The 25,983-nt window shown below is 41.4% G+C and overlaps 2 protein-coding genes across 4 annotated transcripts; one reads left to right on the top strand and one right to left on the bottom strand.

Moving 5' to 3' along the window:
- Positions 1–1,745: 1,745 nt before the first annotated feature.
- zfand5a (zinc finger, AN1-type domain 5a) lies at positions 1,746–8,513 on the bottom strand. Of its 3 annotated transcripts, XM_072433966.1 has the most exons (7): positions 8,251–8,512; positions 5,035–5,163; positions 4,912–4,989; positions 4,441–4,543; positions 4,234–4,319; positions 3,636–3,764; positions 1,746–3,556 (listed from the first exon to the last, which is right to left on the bottom strand). In XM_072433966.1, the coding sequence occupies exons 2-7, from the start codon at positions 5,159–5,161 to the stop codon at positions 3,408–3,410; spliced, it is 672 nt and encodes a 223-aa protein (XP_072290067.1). In that variant the 5' UTR covers positions 5,162–5,163; positions 8,251–8,512; the 3' UTR covers positions 1,746–3,407. The 3 variants fall into 3 exon arrangements, with proteins under 3 accessions (XP_072290067.1, XP_072290066.1, XP_072290068.1); XM_072433965.1 differs by having other exon boundaries at positions 4,912–5,163; positions 8,251–8,513; XM_072433967.1 differs by lacking the exons at positions 1,746–3,556; positions 8,251–8,512 and adding an exon at positions 3,919–4,068 and having other exon boundaries at positions 3,635–3,764; positions 4,912–5,163.
- A 5,296-nt stretch (positions 8,514–13,809) lies between these two features.
- tmc1 (transmembrane channel-like 1) lies at positions 13,810–23,876 on the top strand. Its single transcript, XM_072432876.1, has 19 exons — positions 13,810–14,032; positions 15,080–15,103; positions 16,710–17,148; positions 18,164–18,343; positions 18,413–18,503; positions 18,575–18,656; positions 18,727–18,833; positions 18,910–19,008; positions 19,080–19,222; positions 19,301–19,445; positions 19,519–19,713; positions 19,977–20,156; positions 21,240–21,392; positions 21,536–21,664; positions 22,073–22,140; positions 22,222–22,461; positions 22,530–22,655; positions 22,744–22,822; positions 23,477–23,876. Exons 1-19 carry the CDS (start codon positions 13,996–13,998, stop codon positions 23,648–23,650), a joined length of 2,691 nt encoding a protein of 896 aa, XP_072288977.1. The 5' UTR covers positions 13,810–13,995; the 3' UTR covers positions 23,651–23,876.
- The last annotated feature ends 2,107 nt before the right edge of the window (positions 23,877–25,983 follow it).

Genomic DNA, 25,983 nt, shown 5'->3' with positions numbered 1-25,983 from the left:
ACTTACCAGATTTATAATGTCTGTGCTGAACAGTTTGTGTTGCACTTACAAAGTTAAAATGTCGCTTCAATCTGGAACATTTCCAATGGCTTTGAAAACTGCAGTCATAAAGCCTCTCCTAAAGAAGAACAGTCTTGATGCCGCAGTTACCAGCCCATCTCCAATCTGTCATTTTGGGGCAAAGTCCTTGAAAAGGTTGTTTACCAATAGCTCACGGATTTCTTCTTGATAAACAACTCATTTGATGTTTTTCAGTCAGGTTTTAGACCTCATCACAGCACTGAGACTGCTCTTGTCAAGGTGACAAATGACATCCACCTGAACACTGACACGGGCAAAGCCTCAGTCTTAATTCTGTTAGATCTGAGAGCTGCTTTTGACACTGTTGATCATGGGATCCTCTTGCAGAGACTAGAGGACTGGGTGGGCATCACTCAACCAGTGCGTGCCCTAAACTGGTTAAAGTCCTATCTGAAAGACAGGAAGTACAGACCACATGGATCTGACCTGTGGAGTGCCCCAAGGGTCAACCCTGGGACCCCTTCTGCTCAACCTCTACATGCACCTCTATTATGCAGACGACACTCAGATCTATGTTTCGCTGGCGGCAGGTGAATATGGACCAGTGGATTCACTGTTACTGCGTCCAACAGATCAGTGTGTGGATGCAAAACAACTTTCTCCAGCTGAACTCAGACAAGACTGAAATCATCGTCTTTCACACACAGAAACAAAGAGAAAGTGTTGTCTCCTCCAGAGTCTCGCTCTAAAACATACAAATCAAATTAGAAATCTGTTGATAATAATAGACTGAGACTTGAATTTTAACAGCCACGTCAAATCAATAACATCAGTAACTTTTTACCATCTAAAAACATTGCCAAAACCAGATTTGGAGAGACTTATCCATGTGTTTGTCTCAAGTAGATTAGACTACTGCTCGGGTCCTGACTAGAACCAGGAAGTACGATCACATTAGTCCTGTGCTCAGGTCCCTGCACTGGCTCCTGTGACTTTAAAACAGATTGGCTTGTATACAAGTCTCTCCATGGCCTAGGACCACATCTCGGACATGTTAGTGCCATATGAACCATCTCGGACTCTGAGGACCTCAGGGACCGGCCTCCTGCTGGTGCCAGAGTCAGGACTAAACATGGACCGGCCTCCTGCTGGTGCCAGAGTCAGGACTAAACATGGACCGGCCTCCTGCTGGTGCCAGAGTCAGGACTAAACATGGACCGGCCTCCTGCAGGTGCCCGGTCCTGCTGGTACCAGTCAGGACTAAACATGGACCGGCCTCCTGCTGGTGCCAGAGTCAGGACTAAACATGGACCGGCCTCCTGCTGGTGCCAGAGTCAGGACTAAACATGGACCGGCCTCCTGCTGGTGCCAGAGTCAGGACTAAACATGGGGAATGTGTTTCAGTTTTATGCAGCTAAAACCTGGAACAGTCTTCCTGAAAATGTAAGACAGTCCTCTACTCTGACAAATCTAAGCTAAAAACAGTTATGTTTAGCTGTGCATATTATTTTCTGATGGTGTCTTTGACGGTTTTGTGATTTCTGTCATGTCTTTGTGATTTTAATGCATTTTTTTCCTGTCGTGTGAATTGCCTTGTGTACATGATGTGCCCTACAAATAAACTTGGCTTGCCTTGAGGTTCAGACACATGTCACTATGCCTGCAATTTTCCAGCATATGGCATTAGTGCACCTTTAAGAATGCAGACAAAACATGAGCCATGATAATGTCTCTCTGTACAGTTTTATTTACATGATACTATTCTGTCATAATGCTGGATAGCAAGATTATATGTAATACATAAATAAACACAGTTTGTTGTTTTTTCATTTTTTGTACAAATTTGCATATAACTAAGAATCAAAAATTCAAACGGATACATACATTTTAAATGAAAAACAAAAACATCCGTACAAGAGGAAGAGGAGTGGGATCAACACCTGTCACAGACATACATGGGGTTTTCATTGTGTCAGGACGCCATGGACACACTTTCACACAGAGATTCACACACTTCTTTACAATGCAGACACGCAGTCCATTAGCTGTTAGATGAGAAATTACATTTTATCTTTGTATCTATTTTCATAAGTCTTGCTCTGGCATGCTCTTGTAGCTCTGTAAACATGTGCTGATAAACCAGGAAGCTACACAGGCAAAACGGGTTGAATAATCCCACTCACACACAGTCACTCACACACTTTGCTCACATTGTTAGCGCAATTTTTAAAAAAAAAATCATAGTTCACATACCCTAATTCCACAAATGCACTTAATTACATGCGCTAACATCAGTACAATATCAATGGAAAAGGAAAAAGCTAATAAAACAGAAAATTGTCTTTCAGCAAATAAAATGTGTTACTCTAGTTGAGTGATGCCAAATTTATTAGATTCTACCAGAAACACTAATGCTGATCAAGAGTAACTCATGCATTTATCCCAATCATTCATGCCCCTTATAAAAGTAGACTAAATTCACCTTCCAGGCGGAGGTGCTACTCCTTCACCTGGGTCACTCATATTAGTACACACAGCCCAACACCAGGCATTTCGAATACAATCTTGGTTAAGGTAACTAACAGATGAAGCCCACTGTGGATATTTAGTACACTGGAGTCCATGTCCTTGGCAAGCAGATACCCCCAAACCATTTCAAAACAGCCTCGTCACAATCAAACTGATCGAAGTCGCGTTGACATTTCAATCAAAGGGTCATTGAGGCTGACGCTCCAGTGTGGGCTGCAAACGATCCAAATGTTCTACCATGGTGAAAAAAAAAAGTGAATACAACAACGCTAAAACACAGCAGCTGTGAGGTAGGTAAAGCTAGGAAAGACAAAGTAACAAAGCCCCTTGTGCACAGTAGGGGACAGTTGTACGATTCTCCAAACATTGACAGACTCCAATACCAACGGACACAGTAGAAGGTGATCAGTTTCAACGGTCAATGGGTGTAGTATGGATGAAGGACCGGCCAGTGTCTGAAACATGACAAGCTCTGGTTTACAATGGCTGTCTACGGTTTGGCACAAAATGTTGCCTAGTATAAGCTGAGAGGAGCACAGCGCATCTTGACAGTTACCCTGGGCTGGTCTTAATAAGACAAAACATGTTAGAAAAAAAACAACAACAGAACAGCGGAAAAGTCACACCACAGAAAACAGGATAAAACAAACTAATGAATTATTCAGAAAAGTGATCATTCATGCATCTCGGAAAGAATCTTTTCGCTTTTTTCTTCTCGCCGCAGTTATTTTCTTGAATTCTTGAGCAATTTTGTAAATCAAGTCCATGTAATATTCACTTTGTCACTCAAAAAGTTCCACACTCATTCTCCAGTCTTTGTTGGGTGTTATCGTCATCGTGATCAGATCGGCAACATTTTATATTCTCTGGATCTTGTCGGCCACCACCACAGGGTTTTCTTTACGGATCTTGGCAGCAGCTTCGGCCTTATAGTCGTAGGGGCAATTGTGCTTATCGGAATATCGGTGGATGCCACAGAAAAGGTTGCCACAGCGACAATCGAATCCTACAACAGGCAGACAATGCGTTGGAATAGTATGACGATGCACAATGGACAGTGAGATAAATGCGTGCCTAATGCTCACCTGTAAGGCCCACTCTCTTGCGGCACATAAAGCATCTGTTCTTCTTAGGTTTGGGGGTGTCGCCCTTATTTTCTTCACTGCTCGAAGATGCTACAGGGGCAGGACTAGAAGCGGCAGGCTGGTTTACAACTGCAAAAAACAAACAAAAATGTGTTACTTCACCTCTAAGCAACTGTTTCTTTAACATATTTGGTTTACTAAAACAGACCTATCTGCCCCATTAAGAGTTTGAGGTAGCAACAACTGTAATTGTGTACATTTGTAATAACAACATTATACTCACAAAAGGACTATCTTTTAATTCTTGTTCTTGTTGAAAATAGTGCACTACCCCCAGGAAGCTCCTGGCACACTGAATCAAATCTGAGAATGCCCTCTGGTGTAGGAGTATTTTTAAACAGGTTTATTTTGGGCTGCCTCTCTTTCTTGGAGGCTGTAAGTAAAACCCACAGTTGGTATGCAACACTGAATCTAAAATAATCTGTGGTCATGGAGGGTCCTAGAAGGCAACGCGTGCGTAAAAATGACCATGTGAGCACAGTTTTGGGCACATGTGTTTACCCTTGGCGTGTGTAAGTTTGTGCTGAGGAAGTCTTACCAGGCTCTAAGGGTTCTGCTTTGTCCTCTCTGGAGATACTCATCTCTGTCATTTGTTGGGTGACAGGAAGAGATCCTTGAACAGTTCTGAAAATGTACAAATTGATTACATTTCAATAATGCAGACGTTAAGGGAGAACATGTTTATGACGTATACGCCTTAGGGTCCAGCTTAGAGTCTTTCTAACCTTCGAAGGACAATACTTACCTAGACATGCCTGGCAACGAAGCAGGAGACGATTCAACCTTGGCTAAACTTGCTTCTAGTCTCTGGATAGCTGAAGCCTCTGAGGAAGGACTACCAGCTGAGCCTGAACAAAACAAGAACATAATGCGAAAACTAAATCAACAGCTTTTTTGAAAAGGATAAACATAACACATATTCACATACATCACTAATATTTAAATCAAGCCATATTCAGTAATTAATTTGTATTTATTTAGCTGTTTCTCAGTGATGGTAGGACATGTTTTAACTTGGAGAAACTTGCTCGACCGTAGAGGTTTCTCAAACATCCCCCACAACCTCGAAGTTAAAAACAGCTGTCTTTAATTACACAGAGGAAAAACAAAGAGATGGGCAAGATCTGGGGAAGAATGAATTAGAACCGAGTCCTCCTCCATCACAAAACCTCATCCCATAATGTACTAGAGGTGCTGCTTATTGACTTAAACTCACCCATTGGACTGAGAGGGCCCATGCGATCGCTGCCCATGCGATCGCTGCCCATGCGATCGCTGCCCATGCGGTCGCTGCCCATGCGATCGCTGCCCATGCGATCGCTGCCCATGCGATCGCTGCTCTGCTGTCGCGTCAGGTGGTCTTTATAACAAACCGAGCACATGCCATTGGTTCTGGGGTTCCCATAGAAACCACAGCCTGTGGCACAGAGCATGGGCACCTGACTCTGGTTCGTCTCTTGGGCCATTTCTGAGAAAAAGAAAAAAATAAAGGTTGTATTTGAGCATACACAGGCTTAAATCTGTTCAATATTTAACATAGACTTGTCATTCCTGTTCAGATGAAGCTTAAACGCACTTAGACATAACGTAAGAACTATCTGTGTTATGAAAATCAGAGACAACAACAAGCCTGTCTGCATTTGGCCTGGGTGCAGCTATGATATTAGCACGTTGCAGCAAAAAGCCTCAAAGACAAACTAAGCCACTGTTTGGAACCTTTGGCAGAACATGTCCTGTCCCATTTGATCACAGAATCCTCTTCTGTCTCCTTGTTCTCCTTTTGTGAGCCCTGAAAGCAGCTCAGATAACACTCCAGGACGTACTGGCACTACAGTTATCATGAACTATTCTGATAAGTGTGTGACTTACTCTGCGTGGCATATATTTGAGAAAACACACCACCCCCTTCAAGTGCTTTGTATTCAACCACATGAGGCAATTTCAATTTTGTGACGTCACTTCTCACCACACATCCGCTGACAAAGACAAGCATAGACATGGCCTGTGTAACCAAATGACGTTGAGCGATACTTTGGTGCAATAAAAGAGGAAGTTTTGCCAGGGAAGAAGACTCATGAGATCTAAAGGGACCACAAGATTGAAGAACACATGAAGAATGATCTTGTGAGGTGTGTTTGGCACAGTCAGAAAACAGGTGGGGAACACATCTTAAGATGTATTTCCCCCCAAAAATATGCAGCAATAAAAGTATTGTGAGGCCAAAATTATGAACTGAACTGCACCGTTTATTACTATTAACCATTTGTGTCTTTGTCTCATCATGTGGGAACTTTGCACGATACCACCCTAAAGAAAACACTGCCTCTTGGGACACTAACACAAAGACACCTTGATGAAGGAGCAGGCCAGGAGATTAGTCGAGTAAGAAACATCCTGTCTGACAGCGAAGCTCGGATCGTATAATAAATCTCATGACTCCACAATCACAAATCTAGGGCTTCACTGCAGTGTCTGTCCAGTATCGCCTTTCCCTTGTAAACAATCCTTGGTCCTGTTGTGCTGTAACTCGGCAGCTGCTCCCTCGCACTGCCGTGACGCTCGTTTGTATTCTCCTCTCAGACATAAACAGGGCAGCCTAATGTTCCCTGCTGCCTATTTCAGAATGTCCTGCCGGTTCACTCGAGGTGTTCTGACCTCAGCGTTGGACAACAAGTGCATTTTAAATCCTCCAGCCTCCCCCACCCCACACATCTCCCTTTTCACCCATGCATGCTCTCACCGCTATGTCAACAAAGGGTTTCCTTGGAAAAGCCCACAAAGCCCATCTTCTCCTTTGTGTCACATGCTCAGCTGCTGACTACTGGAAATGCCACATGGGACGAGTGAATAATAGATCATCAATGCTAGCTTTAACCTAATTTTACCTCTTTTCTATGCATGCTCACTATTCAAAATGCATTCAAAGCCAACTGCAGCCATTTGGCACATTATTTAAGACTGTTGAGTCGGATTTTGGGGATTTAGCAGGTCCTAATTCAGTCTTTACACGTCTTAATATACAAGAAACTTGGTTCCAATTTTAACCCGATGACAAACAAAAACCTGAACTCAATCAAAAACACAACACAATAGCCTATATTAATGTTTACGTGCGACACACAGAAACAATGGGGGGAATCAGCTGACATGTCATGACAGAGCTGCTTTCCTCAACAAACAGCGTGATGGAGACAATTCTTGGCTATGATTTGGATTATTGGTTGGTTTGCAAGTTAGGAAAAGAATGCAAGCATGTCGGACTTGTTTTAAGTTGTCAAAGGTGAGCAATCCGGAAGGCATACCAGTTCAATTACAGGCATATGATCAATTCAACCAGTCTACAACTCTCAAAACCACCCACATCCTGCCAACTGAAGCTAGCCTGTCTTTATGGCGAGGTATCAGAGTCTTCCATCAAGTGGCGTGGTTAATCTTCTCCAAAAGAGAAGGCAAGTCGGGGGGTTTCCAACACACAACTCAGCCCTAAGCTACAAATATCCCCTATCAACTTCCTCCAACAAAACCACAAGCACAGACACTAGTCCACGTTATCTCGAGACTCGTTTGGCTCGAAATTAGACCTCATCAAGGCAACTGCAAACAACTGAACCCTTCCATGTGGCAGACAATCTATGGCCAACAAAAGGGGAAGACCAGGCTCCTTTTATCAACCACAAGCTTAGCTCATATTTCAGCAGGCCTTGGCTCTGGCTGAAAACTACTGAGTCACACTCAATGGCTGGCCTTAAATGACAACTGCAGGCGCACCAATGCCACAATGTACAGCTTTAGACGCGCGTACAAGTTAAGAATCACAACCACGGGCGACAATAACGCAATGGCTCGTAGGGTTTTCAGTCTCTAGACCCCTGTGGTCGTCTCTGCTCTTTGTTTCTCCTTAGCCTCCTTTGTCTGCCATCTCATCGCTTCCTGTTCCGTTTTAAACCAACTCTCCGTGATCGAGCAGTCGTTTAGCAAGTCAGTGATACTAGCCATTTTCGACAAAAAAAAGCACCGTGAACAACCTCTATTATATAATCACTCTTTTCATCACATCGGTGGTGCCACGGAGCCCCCGGGGTCGACCTGATCCGTGTTCTCCCCGTTGCCAGAAACACCGTAGAGATGTGGAAAGTGCATTTAACTGAAACCCTCGATCTCGTCGGCGAATTCGGCTCGTGAATTGTCTATTTCTGGACGAGGAATTAACAGGCTTTGGTTCCCCATCCCCCCCCTCACAAGCTCTGGCCAAACACGGCACAGACACACGGCACTGGCTCGGCACACTCCCTTGTTTTTCTCTCTCTCCGCCGAGACGGGAGACGGGTCCGGGGCACTCGCGGTGGTCTTTAACGGTCGCGGGTGACGGTGTGTCGGGGGTGATTTCAGCGGGCAAAACACAGGGCCGCGTTCATCACATCGGGCTGAGCGTGTGTGCACCGCCTGACCTTTCAGACCGTCGGGAAAGGTCGCCGTGACGCACACCACTGGCTCTATCCGTTTCTCTCGAAGCCCGAAAAAAATAAAAAAAGAGGACAATGACATAAATGATTACCTTCTGAAGTCGGTTGTAACCTCCGGGTGCTCTTCTGTTCGGGTCTCAGACGAAAAGGCGGTGGCGTGCGGGACCGGGGTGTTTCGCCGTTGGTGTGTAGTCCTTGTTCTTGCCAGACCGGGTGGAAGCTGGATCTCGCTCTCCTTCCCCTCGCCGTCCTACCTCTTCTTTCTCTCCGTGCCCCGTTCCTTCTGGATAGATGTTTGTTTCCTTCTTTAGTAAGAGGAGTGGCGGGTGATGTCACGGGTAAAACGACGTGTCGCTATTGGCTGTGCGCGGAGCCCCGGGCGAAATCCGCCGCTCCGCGAGACGGATGTGCGGCCACTGCGCATGCGCACGGTCAAGATTGCGTTATTACACATCCATTCGTCATCCTCCTACAAGGACACGAATCTTTTTTATTGAGTAATCCACCTAAATGAATGGGTCGATGAAAAACAACACTGACATAGTAACAATATGACTACAGCTGTGAACAAGGCAACTGTTCTCTGTGTCTCTTTGTGTGAATTTGAAGGCCTATCATAAAGAGAGAGTGGGCTACTCTCATATTATAGTCAACAAGATCAAAACAATATCAATTTTACTACATGGCAAAGATACAGTTGTGGTTTGTTTTGTGTTCACATTTACCTCTCAAAAGTGAACATGTAAACATGTTGTGGCTTAAGACAGGAGTACGCAGTGTATTTGGAAAAGAGTTGTGACATAGACAGACCTCACACACAAATGCTTAGTAAACACAACATCCTCTGATGGCTTCAGAATTGTTAGTCTTTTTAGGGCTGTTACACTTAATGTTGTCTTGATACAAAGATTTCAAACTCAATTTAGATACTAAGCGATAGGCTTGATTTGAAGAAAAAAACTGTCCTTTATGTTACCATGTTTTATATTAGATCGGATAGGTTTTTTGTATCGATATTTTTTTATAATTATCTTTCGATACTAGTTTTAATTAATATAAATCAATCATTTTGACAAGCCTACTTACACTATGTTGTGATAAGTCAGTGGTCATACTCTGCTCATTTACAAAAACATGTTTTTTTTTTAACTTTTGTACATTATGACCTTAAATATTGCCCTGCAGGTTAAACAAGCTGCAGCACATTTTGCCTCCTCCTCTGCCTAACGTCACACATCTCCAGGCACTACTGGGTGTGCATAGTTCAAAACAAACTCTGAGCACGAGTGGAGAGAAACATTTCGTCATTACTCAATGAACAAGTTCATGGAAATTCAAAGGCCTGGTACAACCTGGAAGTATCTTGTCTTGTCTAGCTCAAACTAAACCAGTACGTACAGTTTGATACACATTTCTAATCTTTCTGAAGGGAATATTCCCCGCTCATGACAATTTCTCTTTCACTATGTTTGTTTCCCGTATCTACAACGGTTTAGGTGAAGAGATAAGGTGTGCTGAGTTTTAAAACACACAAAACAACAGCACTTGTCAGCTTGATAACGTACAGCAGTTTCATGACAAATACAAATAGATTGTGTAACAACTGCAATTGTGATAGAATTACTGCCTCAAACTTTTCCCTTCAAGTACCACAGAAGAGAACATTTGGTTTCGAAGTACACCAGATCTAAACCTGGGCTAAACTATTTCTGAAATAGAACGACTCGATTGCTATACAAGTTGTAAACTAGTGGGACAAGGACTCGGAGGACAATAATGGGAAATTCAACAAGTATTTGAACCTGAAGGAGCCCACATACTACAAGTTATATGTGTACCACTGTTTGAGAACCACTAGTCTACAAAAGGCTTGTCAATGAAATAATTGAATCTACCTTCATACCCTGATCTTCTGTTGTCTTAGTGAGTTTCACAAACTAAACTTTGACTTTAATCAGAACTGATTTACATACAGTTCACATCAATCACTGCTAAAGTAAAGAGTATCAAGTAAATGATAGAAACAAAGTAAACAGAATATTTAACATCCAGTCACCCTGTCACAATGAGATGTAATTATAGAAATGACCTAGTGTAGACACGCTGATACAAATGCATGCATAATGTGCACATGTTTAAGGAAAAGACCAGAAAGGGAGTTGAAGAAAACCTATGCTTACAACAAGATCTTTGTGTGACTTAGGTTAATGGTGGTGGCCCTGCACTGGGAGAAAAATAGGCCTGTGTCTGTGTGAAATCTATGTCTCCTTAGTATGTGAAGGTTCATGGGTTTCAGTGAGGGGAGGGTGGGAGGTGTTGAGTATCATTACCCATCCCCCTTGTCTCTCTCTCTGTTATTGCTCTAAACATGCGAATTTGTGTAGGACTCGCTGTGTGGGTGGAGTGGGCTGCTGGTCCTGCTCTCGGGGGCAGCTCAATGGTGCCATAATTGCACTGAGTTTGTGTGCCAGTCTACAGTATGTGTGGCGGATTACTTGTGTGAATCTAGAACAATCAGGCTGTGGTTACAAGGCATCTGACAAACACACAAGCTTTGCCACAGTGGTGTCGCTGTGGTGGGCGACTTGATAAAAGTGGGCTGCAGGTGGGAACAGCAGCTTATTCATTTACAAAAACTGTGTGCAAAGTTTATAACAGCGCTAAAAACAATTAAACTTGCTCTTCTCTAAGCCCCCCTCAAATGTATGTGGAGCTCTGTGCAGTTTGGTGGTGTGCCTCAGCATTGCCCCTGAATACAGTTGAGAATAAACACTTTAGAAACCAAACAAAGCCAATCAATATTAACTAAATATATCTTGTCTTGTTGTTAACCATGCCTAAAGCTGAGAGTAAAATTAACTTTGTGACTGTTTTGCCACTGATAAGATTTTTTTTTAAAGTTGCTAATTAAGAGAGAGAAAGAAAAAACAAATCCCAAATGTGCTGATTCAGCAGTCTTTGACCACTGAGCTTTGTGCCTTGGCTGGCTGCTACACAACTCCTCCACAGAGCTTGTGAATGTTTTTATTATTTCTGCCCTGGGAGGAGTTCCCCAAACTTTCTGACAGTTTGTACTTTTTAGATGATAAATGATGTTCAGGATCTCAGGCATGTGTGCGAGAGCAAATGTGGAGCTCAGCATGTGAGCGCACATGTGTTAGCAGCAGATGTCCTGAGTGTGCTCTGCTCCTCAGACTGGCTGCTCTTTGTTGGTGCTCCCTCGTGCAGACGGCTTAGGCCACGTGCTTTTCTGTCGACAAACACAAGCCCCGCCTCCTGTACTTTAATCTGTCAATCGCAGATGCCAAGTCCCGCCTCTAACCACACCCACAACCTCCAGGATCCTCCTCTTTATCTGTTTTTTTACTCACGCATTCTTACCCTGTACTCTCTCTTTCAAGCAGTACACACATCAACACAATGCACTGAAGAGCTCTATTTGTGAGCAAATCAACATTTACAAGCTACTCAACTTTTTTTTTCTTTTGTCTGTTGCTCTGAAGCTCAAAACCCTTTTCTCTTGCTCCATAACCATAAATGGTCAGTCACTTCCAGTCAGTTCTTCTGAGAAACAGGAAGAAGGAATTCAGTTTGGGGCAAAAAAGGGAGGATAAAAATCCACTGGCTTAGTATTGGAATGCAATAATAGTATAGTATTTTTCTGCAGTGAAAACGTGCAAAACTGCATTTCAGCAAAACAAGTTCTGATTGTTTGGGAACAATCATTATCCCCAACACTACCTTTAAGTTAAACAACATAGAGTGTAAAATGCACTAATTTCAAAGTAGATAAGATTCCCAGATTTGACACCTGAACAAATTTGAAGTTCATCGGCTCAAGGCCTGACGAAAACATCACCATTTTGACCTGTGTGGCGACAGGTCACACAGGTCATGTGCTTTGCGGTCATGTGCAGCTCTAGATCATTGCAGGTACAGGACAGTCACACTACAGTTATTCCTGCCTCACAATAGCTGCCCTAGTTTGAGAAAAGTTTCACCTTGTTGTGGGCTGAAAATGTAATGTTATCTTGACAGACTGATATTTATTTTTAGCACATTGTATTAACCAACCTCAAGCACTCTCTTCATTGGAGGGTTGTTTTGCTTCTTATCTGGCCCACTTTTTGTGGCAGAGAGAGAAACAGTGACAAAACCATCATTTGTTGCACTGTTTGACTCACAGGGCACATATTTTTGCACAGATATTGTCTGGAGTGAGTCGTTGTCTTACGCCAGCGTGTTTTGAACATATGATTGAAACAATGAAACCAATATTGCTATAACATGTTATTGTCACTCTTTTCCCTTGGTTTACACTTTTTCAAACATACTTGGAACTAACGTTTGAGAGTCTCGGCTCTAGTTGCATATTAGAAAAATAGAACTTGAATAAGATAATATAATAGATCCATGATTAGAAAGGTCTGCTTCAGTCACGCTCTGCTCATGTGAACATATTGACTCTAAGACCTTTCCATGCAGTGACTCTGTCAAAGCAGCCGCTAAATTAAGTGATATGATAACTTAAATAACTGATATGATTCCACTCAATCATTCTCCAAAACAACTGTCGAGATTATGAACAGACATGCGGCTGGTCTGGCTTGAGATGATTGGTGAATTTGAAACTATGTCGCCCTCTACAGGTTTAGAAGAGTATGAGTAAGTTCTGGTTGTACTTGGCTCTATTCAAGACCTTTTAATGCCGCCATTGCGAGGAAAAAACATACATTTGACTTGATTTTATTGCTTATTTACACTGGAAAGAACATGCACTAATAATCAATTAAATTCGTGGATAATGCAAGACAATTATACTTTAAATGTAATGTTTGTACCATAGAATTCATTAATTTAACACATTTAATTAGCTTGTTCTACATTTATACTTGTATGTATGTATTTATAATTAAGTCATTTTTGGTCCTCCAAGTACAGAGTGTAGTTGACAAAAGTGAAAAGCACATTCTCTTCTACTGCTATTAACATTATTACATTATTACTACAAACTATACACGCTATTGAAATTTTGCATATCTTCAAAAGAACATTCACAAAATCATCTGAATTTCGTATATATGGCCCAGCTTTATTGTAGCCCCTTATTTCAGAAAACTGATCATCATGTAAATACTGCAGTGACAATAAAGAAATAATTTACCCATGCGCTTCAGAATTAATCGAATGAAAGTGTTGGGATTGTTAGTTTGAAATGGACCCCTCAAAGTGTGGCATATAACGGGAAGCTTAAACCTGTGAATACAGTACCTTTGCCCCACTTTTAACAGTCAATGCAGATTGTGCACCCTGATATTTAACATTTTACTATTATCAAAGAAAGGAGCAATACAGTTACAGACTGACACAAGTAATCAATAAAACTGTTTAAATCCCCCCTGAATTTACCTGCATCAAATCCAAACATGTAATCAAATGTTTTAAAAAGGCCTTTCAATAAACCTCATAAACTTTTCTTTTGACAAAATCGACACAAATAACGTCTGTCAACATGTGCAGCTGAATAACGGCAGTCATATCTGATTTGAATAATTAATCTGCAGTGAAATTGCGTGGCTCTAGGGTTTCCGTGCTTTCATTGTCCCTGTCTCGGGTCGATGGGTGACGAGAAAAAGTAAACTTCTGGTGGGAGTTACCCGTCCTGCAGGAGACCCGTCGCACACCAACAGACGGTCGGTCACGTGTTTTCACGGCATTGTGGGGTGGGACCAGGTTCATCCGTTTGTGCCAAGAGCCGTTATTAAAAAGAGGGACACTTTAATCTCACCCGCTTCACATGAGTCCTGCATCTGAGGGGGACTGGTCGAGGAGAGAAGATGTCCCTGGACAATCTCATCATCTCCGATAATGACAGTAAGGTTTGACATCTAAATTCTTGGATCATTTCTTCTTTGGTAGCTTAGCCCTGGGAACATTGAGAGATTTATATTGTTTTAAATCTTAAAATCTTCTTTAAAGGAGACATATAGTGCTTTTTTCCAAGTACTCAGTATGAAACTGGGATAATATTAGATCATTATTTTACATTTTGATCAACTTGTTTAAACTGCTATATGGATCTAAAACGGCTTGGTAGTAGAAACAAGTTCACTGTCTTCCTGTTCAAAACAGCAGAACTGGTAAGCCCCGCCCCTTCATTGTGACGCTTCACCTAACAAGCAGCAGATTGTCATTTACATACATGTTTTTATTTTTGGAAAGTGGCAACAAGACATTGTAGAAATCTAAGTGCATCACACAGTCTTAATTTTTCAACAAATCACAACTAAGTACAGGGGAAGTGGGTGGGGATGGGGGGTAGGTGAAAACAGGAATTTTCTGAGCAGACAAAACAGGATTACTCAGAAATGCATGAATCGATCAAAACACAACTTTGAGGAAACTAATGATGAGGAAACACGGTCTTAACGAGGTTTTATGTTAAAACTCACTGCAAAAACGAAATAGTTTCAGCCTTAAAACATATTACTGGCACCTCAGTGAACTCCTTGCACCTATATTTACCGCATCATCTCCGTTCATTAGGCAAATGTTAGTCTGTTCTGTGACCCTGTGTGCGGATAGCCGCAGTGCCCCTTATGCCAGCCACTCCGGTTACACCAAGGACACACATCAAAGCACAGACTACATAAATATCTGTTCAGTCCGTCAGTGGGCCCCATTGTTCGGCCCTTGATCCACCTTTTACCAGGAGACAATAGTGCCAGGCACACAATAAGGTGTGCTGAGGGCCACCACTGAAAAGCCTCATTGTTGCAGGTATAAAACAAATAGGCTGGATTTAAACTGAGGTCATCTGAGGAGAAACAGGGCACAAGGCAATTTACGGATATTATAAATGAAATGTAGTAACAGCATTTGTGTAAAAATACTTGAAAATAAACATATATTTCCCAACAGTTGACATTGGATTGGACTTTGCAGGTAAAGTTATTCTTTTGGCATGGTCGCAATACTTAAAGATGATGTTCTTGTACTAGTTTATTGATGTTTGTCCTTGATTAATCTTGTAATATAAATGGTGCGATGCTTTTCAATAAAAAAATAATAGAGTGGAATAACACTGTAGCATGCTAATGATCTATGCTACATATTATCTGCTGAAATGGTATGAATCTATCAAAGATTGTGAAAAATTAAGGATCAGTTGGTAGAGGTGAGATCACAAGTGTTGTATTTAAGACATTAAAAAGTATTTTGTATCATAAAATATGATAAAAACAATTCAATAAAGTAATTTACAGGCACACTTGTCGAATGTCTATGTATATTTCTGATGAACTTCCATAATATTGTCTGAATATCATCGGTGGGATATTGAAAAATATAATAGGTAAGATATAATAATTGACGGGCATCAGATAATTTTGAGATCACGAGGTGCAATCAGCGTATGGGTACTTGAAATTTGGGGGTGTAACACCTTTTTTCTCTCCTGTGGTATGACGCGCCTGTGTAGCAAAATATGAAACATATAAAAAAAAAATCAGACAGGTGTACATTCGAAGTAGGATTTTACAAAAGAAATAATAAGATCATTATTGATTATGATCATTATTTTGTTTGACCAGAGCTTAATTCTGAACCCTAGAGTTTGTCCTGGTGCATAAATAACAGATGAACCCTTTCAGTTTCTTCATTTGATTTGTTTTCTTTTTTCCTGTGACGAGCTGGCCCCTGTCCAGGGTGTACCCGCTTAAAGCCCAAAGTCACTGGGATAGGCCTCAGGCACCCGTGACCCCTAACAGGAACAAGCGTTAGAAAATGAATTAATTATTCTTTTGTGGCACATTGACGGACACTCTTCGGATTACAGAACTGAACTTCTTATACATTTTATATATTTAAAGTACCGGTAGACATGTCATTTTATAAAGAATGTATATGTTCTTGTCTTTATGCCAACACATTTAGCTGTCTCTGACGATGCATTATACATTTTAGAGTTACAGTCACAACGCAGTGTTTTTCGATGTGTTTTATTTTACAACATTTTTATCCACTGTTGAATTTTGGAGGATAAAAACATGATTTAGAAAGTAATTTAAAGTTATTACAGGGCTGTTAGAAAACAAAGAGGGCAGGGCCTCCCTTTATCAGGAGGTCCCACCCAGTGGGCAGGGCTTACACAGAGTAGGATATAAAATCTGAGTTCCCAGACTCAATTCGCAGATTGAAAATGACACTTGGATGAGAGTCGAAACTTTGAGTCCAGATGATACTGAACTGAATTTTTCTAGAGTTAAAGTGACAATGCCAAAAATGCACAAGTTTAGTGCCTAATCTAGCCTTTTGTTTTGCCGCCGTAAACAAGATGGTATTTGTGGAGCCTAGACTGACAAAATAATATCACAGGAGAGAGATCCTGACCCCAAACATACTACAATTGTACTTCATGTGAAAGTCATGCATCGATTAAACAAGGGGCTTGAGTATAATTTCCTAAAGCTGGTAGAAGATCTGTTTATAATTTAAACCAGATAAATATGGTGTGACTAAGTGAGTACAACAATTTGATCCCAAACTGCAGTTGATGAGGACCAAACCTCTCAGGACGATAATGGTCATGAAGACAAGAAGAAGAGGAGAAGAAGAGGAGAAGGGAACGACAAAGGGCGAAGGAAAAGAGGCAACGGCAGGAGAAAAGCCTCCAGCACAGGAGAAGACACAGAGGGACCGCAGGAGGAGCGGACTAAGAAACGAGAGCCGAGCAGGAGAAGAAAAGCCCCAAAACATCACAAAGAACGAGAGAAAGACGGTGAGGAGGAGAAAAAGGGGGTGCGAGAGAAAAAGGGGAAAGCCTCAAAGTGCAAGAAAAACCTGAAGAACGAGAAAGCCAAACAGAAGGAGAGGGACACGGAGGAAGATGAAGCAGAAGAAAAGACTAAAGACAAAAAGAAGAAAGAAAGTGCCAAAAAAGAAAAGGAGAAGACGGCAAAGAAAAAGAAGAAGAAAGTAGTCGAAACAAGGTATTGTAACGTCAAGGATTTAATAATGAAATTACACGATAACATATTTTTACATCTGTACATAAGGAGCAATGTAAGAGTTAAATTAAGTACAATTGTGAAGTAGAATAAAAAAAAAATGGTGAATCATGGTTTTTCAGGCAACAAAATAATAATAATAATAATAACAGACTCCTAGGTAGCAACAATCAGTGATTTCAGTTAAATCTGTTCTACAAAAAAGGAAAGTACTTTTTTAACTGGCTGTTGATGTGACGGTTGCATTACTTTTTCATTCAGAAGGTTAAGCTAGATTTCATTGTTGTAGGTGCCAATTATTGTGAATAAACTTATTTTTTCTCACAATAATTGTAACACAAACATTTTATATTGTGAAATTGCTAGTAACCGTTGCAAAAAAAAAGTTCCTACCGAAGATCTTTACACTTTCTATGTATAATGATATAATGGTGCTAAAGCGACTGAGGGAAACTGAAAACTGTGTAATGTTACATAGACAAGTTAATTAATTTAATCGATAATTGTGATGATTCAGGTTATAATATACTCGACAATTTTAGAGGAAAAATGAAGAATTCTTTTATTCAATATACAGCCCAAAAATAGACTTAAATGTAAAGAACTGTATTTTATTCTATATAATGCTGTTTTTGTCACAGTTAACTTTATTTTGTTTTACAGAAAGTTTAGTTTCATCCGCTGCTCACAAACTCAAGGAACAGTAACATGTTAAAAGACAAGAATGAAAGAAAACTAAAGATTTCCCTGTTGTTAGTCTAAGTCTCAATAATCGTGATTAATCTCAATAATCGTGATTAATCCTTAAATCGTTATGTTTTATGTTCTAAAATGTTAAATCGCGACGTCCCTAAAAACACAGATTTTGACACCACAATTTTTCCCAAATGTTCAGTATTGATACTTGTGTCTACTTTTTATACTAGTTTTAATACAGATTAGTATGTGGGTATTGTTTTTTGACAACTTGGACTAGACTGTGATTATGTCTCAAAAGCTCAGAGTCAAGTGAAGAAGAGAATGAAGAGGAGGAGCAAATCGATGATGTGGTGCGGCCCGAAACGTTCTCGCCGGAAGAACTGGAGAAACTGAAGGAGGCCGTGGAGGACAGGAAAAAACTAATCCAGGGTCTGAGAGGAAAGCCTTGGCCAATGAAAAAGAAACTCGTCACTTTAAAGTAAATTGCACCTTAAAGGTCTGATGTCAGGGACTAGTATTTGCATTAACACACTTCTGATATCTCCAGGGAGTCACAGGCGTTTGTAGAGAAATATGAAGGAGCTCTGGGAAAAGGCAAAGGAAGGAAGTTTTATTTGTACAAAGTGATGATGACCAAAGTATGTAATGTCGGAAATAACACGGGCGCACATATCACTGATCACATTAATATTCTCAATGTTTTATTTAGAAATGGATGAAATTTCAAAGAGATTTTGAAAATTTTAAAACCGCTTGCATCCCATGGGAAATGAAAATAAAGGAAATTGAAAGTAGGTCCATAACAGGCGACATGTTGATTTTGAGTGCTGCATAAAGCTCATGGCTTTGTCTCTGCTACAGGCCATTTTGGATCCTCTGTTGCATCGTATTTCCTCTTTCTGAGGTGGATGTATGGGATCAACATGATTTTGTTTGGTCTGACCTTTGGCCTGGTCATGGTACCAGAGGTAGGAGTCATCCTCAACATTTTAGTCTCTGTGCCTTTCAATTTATACAACATTCAACCATTCCTTCACCAAACAGGCATTAATGGGGCGTCCCTATGGCAGTATCCCGAGGAAGACAGTCCCGAGAGCTGATGAGGGCGGTGCCATGGACTTTGCCGTTTTATGGGACTTTGGCGTCAGTAGATTCAACAACAAGCATTTGCATTTTAAATATATTTGTTATTTTAAAATAACGTTCATCTCCAGGGTTATGCACAGTATTCGGTCCTTTTCTATGGTTTTTATAACAACCAGCGTGCCATTGGCTGGCTCAAGTACCGCTTGCCTCTGTCTTACTTCCTGGTTGGTGTGGGCACTGTTGCCTATAGTTACATGGTGGTCATTAGAACGTAAGAGAAGGCCATCCAAACTAAATTCCTTTGTAAATCAACAGTGCATTAGTTGAGAAACCTTTGGCTTGTTTTTAGAATGGCTCGTAATGCAAATGAAGGTGGAATTGGAGATGACAACAGCTTTAATTTCAGTTGGAAAACATTCACCAGTTGGGACTATTTGATCGGAAACCCTGAAACCGCAGACAATAAATTTGCCTCCATCACTACCAGCTTTAAGGTTGTTAACACCTATAGTTTAGTTTTGTTGTAAGTAAGATTCTAATCTTTCTCATTTTCTCATACTTTATTAGGAAGCGATCCTAGAAGAACAAGAAAGTCAAAAAGATGACAATATCCACCTCACTCGTTTCCTGCGGGTCCTGGCCAATTTCCTGGTCCTTTGCTGTTTGGCAGGAAGTGGTTACCTCATCTACTTTGTTGTGCGGCGTTCTCAGAAGTTCACTCTGGATGGGTTGGAGAATCACAGCTGGTGGGAGAGAAATGAGGTAAATAGATAAAAAAGACTTCAAAGTGCTCTTTAATATTGTAATTTTACCGCATCAATTTGGACAAACAATAATTATGATGGTTCTTATCCAGTGATAGTGATATGTCCTAACAGAGAAGGTGAGGTTTCTGTTTGATAACAGAATTTCCCATTCTGCTGGCGCACACACACTATCAGTGTCATTACTGGTCCTCTCTGGACACACATGAAACAGATCTTTTATCCTCCCACATGTGAGTCTGAGCGCAGCGTGTCTTTCAGGTGAATATGGTCATGTCGTTACTGGGGATGTTTTGCCCCATGCTGTTTGACGTCATCAGTGCCCTGGAGAACTACCACCCTCGTGTGGCACTGCAGTGGCAGCTGGGGCGCATCTTCGCCCTCTTTTTGGGCAACCTGTACACCTTTATCATTGCTCTGATGGATGAGATCAATGTCAAAGTGAGAACCGTGTGTGCATGTGCTGGTGTGTGTGTACATGAGTGTGTGTGTGTCTGTGTGTGTGTGCGTGCTGGTGTGTGTGTGCTGGTGTGTGTGTGTGTGCGTCTGTGTGTGTGCGTGTGTGTGCTGGTGTGTGTGTGTGCAGGTGTGTGTGTGTGTGCAGGTGTGTGTGTGCGTGCAGGTGTGTGTGTGCGTGCGTGTGTGCATCTGTGTGTGTGTGTGTGTGCGTGCTGGTGTGTGTGTGCTGGTGTGTGTGTGTGCAGGTGTGTGTGTACATGAGTGTGTGTGTGTCTGTGTGTGTGTGCGTGCTGGTGTGTGTGTGCTGGTGTGTGTGTGTGTGCGTCTGTGTGTGTGCGTGTGTGTGCTGGTGTGTGTGTGTGCAGGTGTGTGTGTGTGTGCAGGTGTGTGTGTGCGTGTGTGCATCTGTGTGTGTGTGTGTGTGCGTGCTGGTGTGTGTGTGCAGGTGTGTGTGTGTGTGTGTGCTGGTGTGCGTGTGTGTGTGTGTGCTGGTGTGTGTGTGTGCTGGTGTGCGTGTGTGTGTGTGTGCTGGTGTGCGTGTGTGTGTGCTGGTGTGTGTGTGTGTGCTGGTGTGCGTGTGTGTGTGTGTGCTGGTGTGCGTGTGTGTGTGCTGGTGTGTGTGTGTGTGTGCTGGTGTGCGTGTGTGTGTGTGTGCTGGTGTGTGTGTGCGTGCATGTGTGTGTGCTGGTGTGCGTGTGTGTGTGTGTGCTGGTGTGTGTGTGTGCGTGCATGTGTGTGTGTGTGTGTGTGCTGGTGTGTGTGTGCGTGCGTGTGTGTGTGTGTGTGTGCTGGTGTGCGTGTGTGTGTGTGCTGGTGTGTGTGTGTGTGCTGGTGTGTGTGTGTGTATGTGCTGGTGTGTGTGTGTGTGCTGGTGTGTGTGTGTGTGTGTATGTGCTGGTGTGTGTGTGCGTGCATGTGTGTGTGTGTGTGTGTGTGCGTGTGTGTGTGCGCGCAAGTGTGTGCGCGCGCGCGTGCGCGTGTGTGTGCGCGTGTGTGCACGTGCGTGCGTGTACGTCTACGTCTGTGTGTTGGTTTGTGTTGTAGCTAACAAGACATGTGTCCCAGAGAGATGAGGAGAAGATAGTCAAGTACAACATCACTATGTGGGAGGCCACTTTTTCTAACGGGACCATATCAGAAAACAGCACAGCTTCACCGCTCTCAGTGCACCCTGCCGACGTCCCCCGGGGGCCCTGCTGGGAGACGATGGTGGGCCAGGTCAGTGTGTGGGCTCCATCATTATGTAACATTATACCTTTATCATATGCATTTTCAATGTTTTATTCATAGGCTAAAGCTAATCAAACACATTTGCAAAGTGAACCTAAACGTACAGTATATAAAGGCCTAATTCTTCCCAGGAGTTTGTCCGGCTAATTATTTCTGACACCATGACGACCTACATCACCCTTCTGATTGGTGATTTCCTGAGAGCGGTTCTCGTTCGGTTTCTCAACTACTGCTGGTGCTGGGACCTGGAGGCTGGATTTGTGAGTCAAAGTTAGGTATTTCACAATATCAAAAGTTAATTTAAAACAGCGCGATTATTCACGATTTCTGAGAGAGCATGACCAAACAAGAGTGACATCTTTAATTTTCTTTCATTCCCTTTGTTTTAATGTGACAAAAACAGACAGATTTAAAAAAAAAAGAAAAAAAGATGGGTTTATGTGTATTTTTAGGATTATAGCTTTAAATTAAAAGATCCAATTTTGCTTCTAAAATTGTAATGATTATTATTTTTTAGTTTGAAGGATTGTGTTGTTACCTGAAAAATTATCAATTAATTAACTGACATCCCACTCACACTGTATATATACAACTGTATTCCAGCCATTATAACAGGACAACACAAATTAAAATGCGTGTTTTTTTTATTCTTCTGCCCCTCTCAAAAGCCATCATACTCTGAGTTTGACGTGAGTGGAAACGTCCTGGGTCTGATCTTCAACCAAGGAATGATTTGGTAAACTTTTTTTATATTTTGTGTGTCCGCTTTCCGTAATGTCGTGTGTAATGTTCATCGTGAGGGCGTTTTCTCCCTCAGGATGGGTGCGTTTTATGCCCCTTGCTTGCCCGCCCTGAATGTCCTGCGTCTCCACGTCTCCATGTATCTGCAGTGTTGGGCCGTGATGTGCTGTAACGTGCCACAGGAACGAGTTTTTAAGGCTTCTGGATCCAACAACTTCTACATGGCCATGCTTCTGGTGATCCTCTTCCTCTCCACTCTGCCGGCCATTTACACCATCGTCAGCATCCCGCCGTCGTTCGACTGTGGACCATTCAGGTGAGAAAAGTCCCACAAGTACTTTGCTCTGGACTCTATTCCCACCTTGTATTATGTTGCATTGACAGTGGGAAGAATCGAATGTTTGACGTAATTCAAGAGACACTGGAGTCGGACTTCCCACCCTGGTTTGGAAAAGTCTTCAGCTATGCCTCCAACCCGGGACTAGTGCTGCCCTTCATATTACTCATGGTGTCAGTATAGGCTAAATGTTCTGTGATAAAATGCTGAAGATTTGTTTTCCTGGTTTATTTCAACCAGTTATGCTCTTTTTTTTCACAGTCTGGCCATTTATTACTTGCAGTCCACGTCAAAAAGTTACAAACAAGCTAACGTGGAACTGAAGAAGAAACTGCAAACGGTAACCAGACAGTTAATGTGTCATACAAAAGCATTAAATCAACTGTCAGCTATATATTAAAAAGTGATAGTGAATTGTGTGATAGTGAAGAAGAATTGTATTGCAAATTTCATAAACGTGTCCCCAGATTTGAGGTTGTGCATGCTTGAATCAAACATGATAATAATGGTAGTGTTGATTTATTGATATTTACAAAAACATTGGAAGGCCAAGTCGTTTATGTTTTTTCATGTTTTTTAAAGCGATCCAATCAGAAAGCAGAATGAGCCTCACATGAGTCTCTTTGGGTTGCAATCAGGTTAAACTTATGTGTCCTCTCTCTGATTTGAATGGTCACAACCTGAACTCCAGCTCCTGCACTATCTGTTAACCCAGTGCAAGTGCAGCTTCTGCAGCTCAAGGAGCCAGGGATTCTGGAGGGTCTGAGATGAACATGAGGCCAGTCCCTAAACTGAGAATGAGAAACACTTGTATGTGTCCTCTATCTGTAGGTTAAGTCACTGACAACACAGGTTCAGTTGGGCACTAAATGTAAAGGGCGCTCGTGTTTTTGTAACGCTGTGAATTACCCAGCAGAGGGCAGTATAATCAACAGTTCAAAGGAGTTAGTTTGGCCATAATCTGTTTGCCTTATTTTTTTTATCTTTCCTGAAGCAAAACGAGGAGAACAAGAAAAAGAACAAACAAGCAGCACTAAAAGCAGCAACGGACCTGGAGGAGGCGAGAAAAGTGGCAGAGCAAAAGTCAAACTACAAGTCCTCACCTCAGGGCTCTGAAAGTAAGAGGATTACAATTGTTAAATGTCCAATCAATGTACGTGATTTTTAAATGATCTTTAAGACACAGAATGGGAAGGCGACCACAGACAAAGGGAGTATCACAGACGTGAACTTCGTCAACAGCCCACGAGCTCCAGACCCCACCAACACCGAGGAAACTATGGACACTTGCACGGGGCCCCTGGACACTTGCCCGGGGCCCCTGGACACTTGCCAGGGGCGCAGAGATCACCAAATGTGCCAAGACATTAAGCAGTAAGACATAAGTGTAAATAGAGCACCTTACCGAGACTTTCAGCCCTGCATTTTGAAGAAGTATTACCGAAGTTGCGTTGAGTTCACCCACACTCTATAAAAAATACTGGCGTTGTTATCGCAAGATTTCAATCACGCGCCAATTCTGATCAGCCGAAACTTTTTATTGTTTTGAAGGTGACCATTATTATTTACGAATAGTTTGTCATTTCTGTGAATGGCACATTTTGACCTTTTATAAAACATGGTTATTTATTTAAAGCCTTTGATTGTAGCCAACACATTTGACAATCCGTTATGTAACAACAATAAAAGATCCAAACATTTCTGAAGACGTATCCATCCACCCTATAGTTTTGTAAACTGGGCCAATGTCGTTAAGTATTTAGTAGACACGGAAACCATTTAACCTAACTCTTGAGAAAGCCTAAAGAGATCCATCATTCATTTCTAGCAAGAGGCATATTTCTGTTAAGCATTTTGCCTCTAAACATCCAGCCTGGTCAGACCTAAATGCATTGAGAAGTATTGTTTTATAAACTTACAATACAATACAATTAAGACTTACTTTCAAATTTGACCATTAGAAAATTACACAGCCATATTCAATTTCCCAAAAGTTGCTCATTGAAAGGTCTTGTCAAAATGAACTTTTAGGCCTAGTTACAATTAATGATGAAATAAATGAACGTTTTAAGTCCCAGAAATCTGTTATGAGTTTATTTTACCTAGGTATAAAACAGTTCAGAAAGCCATTGACATTCAATTACAGTGGTTTCAGAGTTATATTGATGCGCATTATCAATTAATGGCCCCGTACGCATTAAGTATTCATTCTGCAGTTATTTGAGATCTGAGAATGTAGAAAGTGCTTATGTGATATTCTTTTTCAAGTGCCAGGAAGTTAATTACATTATTTGAGAAATGCTGGTATATATAGTATATTCATATATATATATATATTATTTTACATTGTCCTGACGCCAAAAGTCTGTGATCAGTCGTAGATCTTTGGAATCCCTGCCTACTGTGCCACACGACAACTAAAGCAGCGTTTTGGCTCTGTCCCAGTCTGCTCCTAAAGAAAACTGAGCCATGATGGGTTACACATTACCGGATATCTCAATGTCCGCTGTTCTGCTCAAGCATCTCCTATTCTCTACTTTAGTGAATGAGTCTGAAGGTAGTCTGCCAGTATGAGCTGTGATTTGGCTACTTCCATCGTATTTCTGCAGATCAAATGCTCAATCATTTAACATAATTTACTAGAATCACCAAAAAGTTTTAGGGTGTGAGTTTAATAGTGCTGCAATAACCACAAATTAATACAGATTTGTACTTCACAGTAAAAATATGTTGTAGTAGAGAATACATATAAACATACTGTAAAAATATTGGATATTATTAGTTCATGATGTCTTGATACAACTGTAAGATCACATGGTAATTATATTGATACAAAACAATTATTATTTTAGATTTGTGTAATTATATTCAGTTGTATTGTTTGTATTTTGTTTCAGGCTCTTCCCTTTCTATGGGAAACATGCTTGTCATTATCGTAACAACACTAATAGAGAAGCATTTTGCACCTTTTTAAAATTTATAGCCTATAAATTATTCGTTCACAAGCCTCATCATCTTCAGTGCCACGGCAACGGTTGATTGCTTGCTCGTGGATGCTTTAGCGCTTGATCTTGACGCTTTTGCAGGTGAAAAACATGTAGGCTTTTCCTTATACAATGCTTTGTATCCTCCCCTTTGTGGTACTGTAGCCTCTCCTGTTCCCTTGTATTATTTAACAGCTCACATCTGCCATTTGACTTCACGGTGTGGTTACAGTCAGAAAAAAACGACTAAACTATTATGTTAAAAACACACTTAGGCTTAAACCTTTTCCTAATTCAACATATTTGTCTCGAGTAACATAAAACAACATAATAGATCATGTTAAGTAAACTATAAATCAGTAGTTATGGCACACTGAAATATGTATTGATCCCTATTAATCTCTCATTTTCACTTGTTTCAAAGCTTGTTTAGCATTTTTTTTTCTGATTGAACAACAGTTATCTTGTTTTATTTAGTTTTTTTTCTTTTTCGCTTCAATATCCAAGAAACCTGACT

This window comes from Eucyclogobius newberryi, unplaced genomic scaffold (assembly GCF_026437365.1).
Source record: "Eucyclogobius newberryi isolate DKJ021-1_F unplaced genomic scaffold, fEucNew1.0.hap1 SCAF_6, whole genome shotgun sequence".
Taxonomy (NCBI): domain Eukaryota; kingdom Metazoa; phylum Chordata; class Actinopteri; order Gobiiformes; family Gobiidae; genus Eucyclogobius; species Eucyclogobius newberryi.
This window is presented reverse-complemented; position numbering and strand designations above follow the sequence as displayed.

Excerpts from the sequence above, each read along its gene's own strand:
- zfand5a (XM_072433965.1), bottom strand. The coding sequence starts at position 5,161 with ATGGCCCAAGAGACGAACCAGAGTCAGGTGCCCATGCTCTGTGCCACA. Across the intron at positions 4,320-4,440 it reads TCGTTGCCAGGCATGTCTAG|AACTGTTCAAGGATCTCTTC; the intron begins GTAAGTATTGTC and ends GTACATTTTCAG. Across the intron at positions 3,557-3,635 it reads CAAGAGAGTGGGCCTTACAG|GATTCGATTGTCGCTGTGGC; the intron begins GTGAGCATTAGG and ends TGCCTGTTGTAG.
- tmc1 (XM_072432876.1), top strand. The coding sequence starts at position 13,996 with ATGTCCCTGGACAATCTCATCATCTCCGATAATGACA. Across the intron at positions 18,344-18,412 it reads AAGAAACTCGTCACTTTAAA|GGAGTCACAGGCGTTTGTAG; the intron begins GTAAATTGCACC and ends TGATATCTCCAG. Across the intron at positions 19,714-19,976 it reads GCTGGTGGGAGAGAAATGAG|GTGAATATGGTCATGTCGTT; the intron begins GTAAATAGATAA and ends CGTGTCTTTCAG.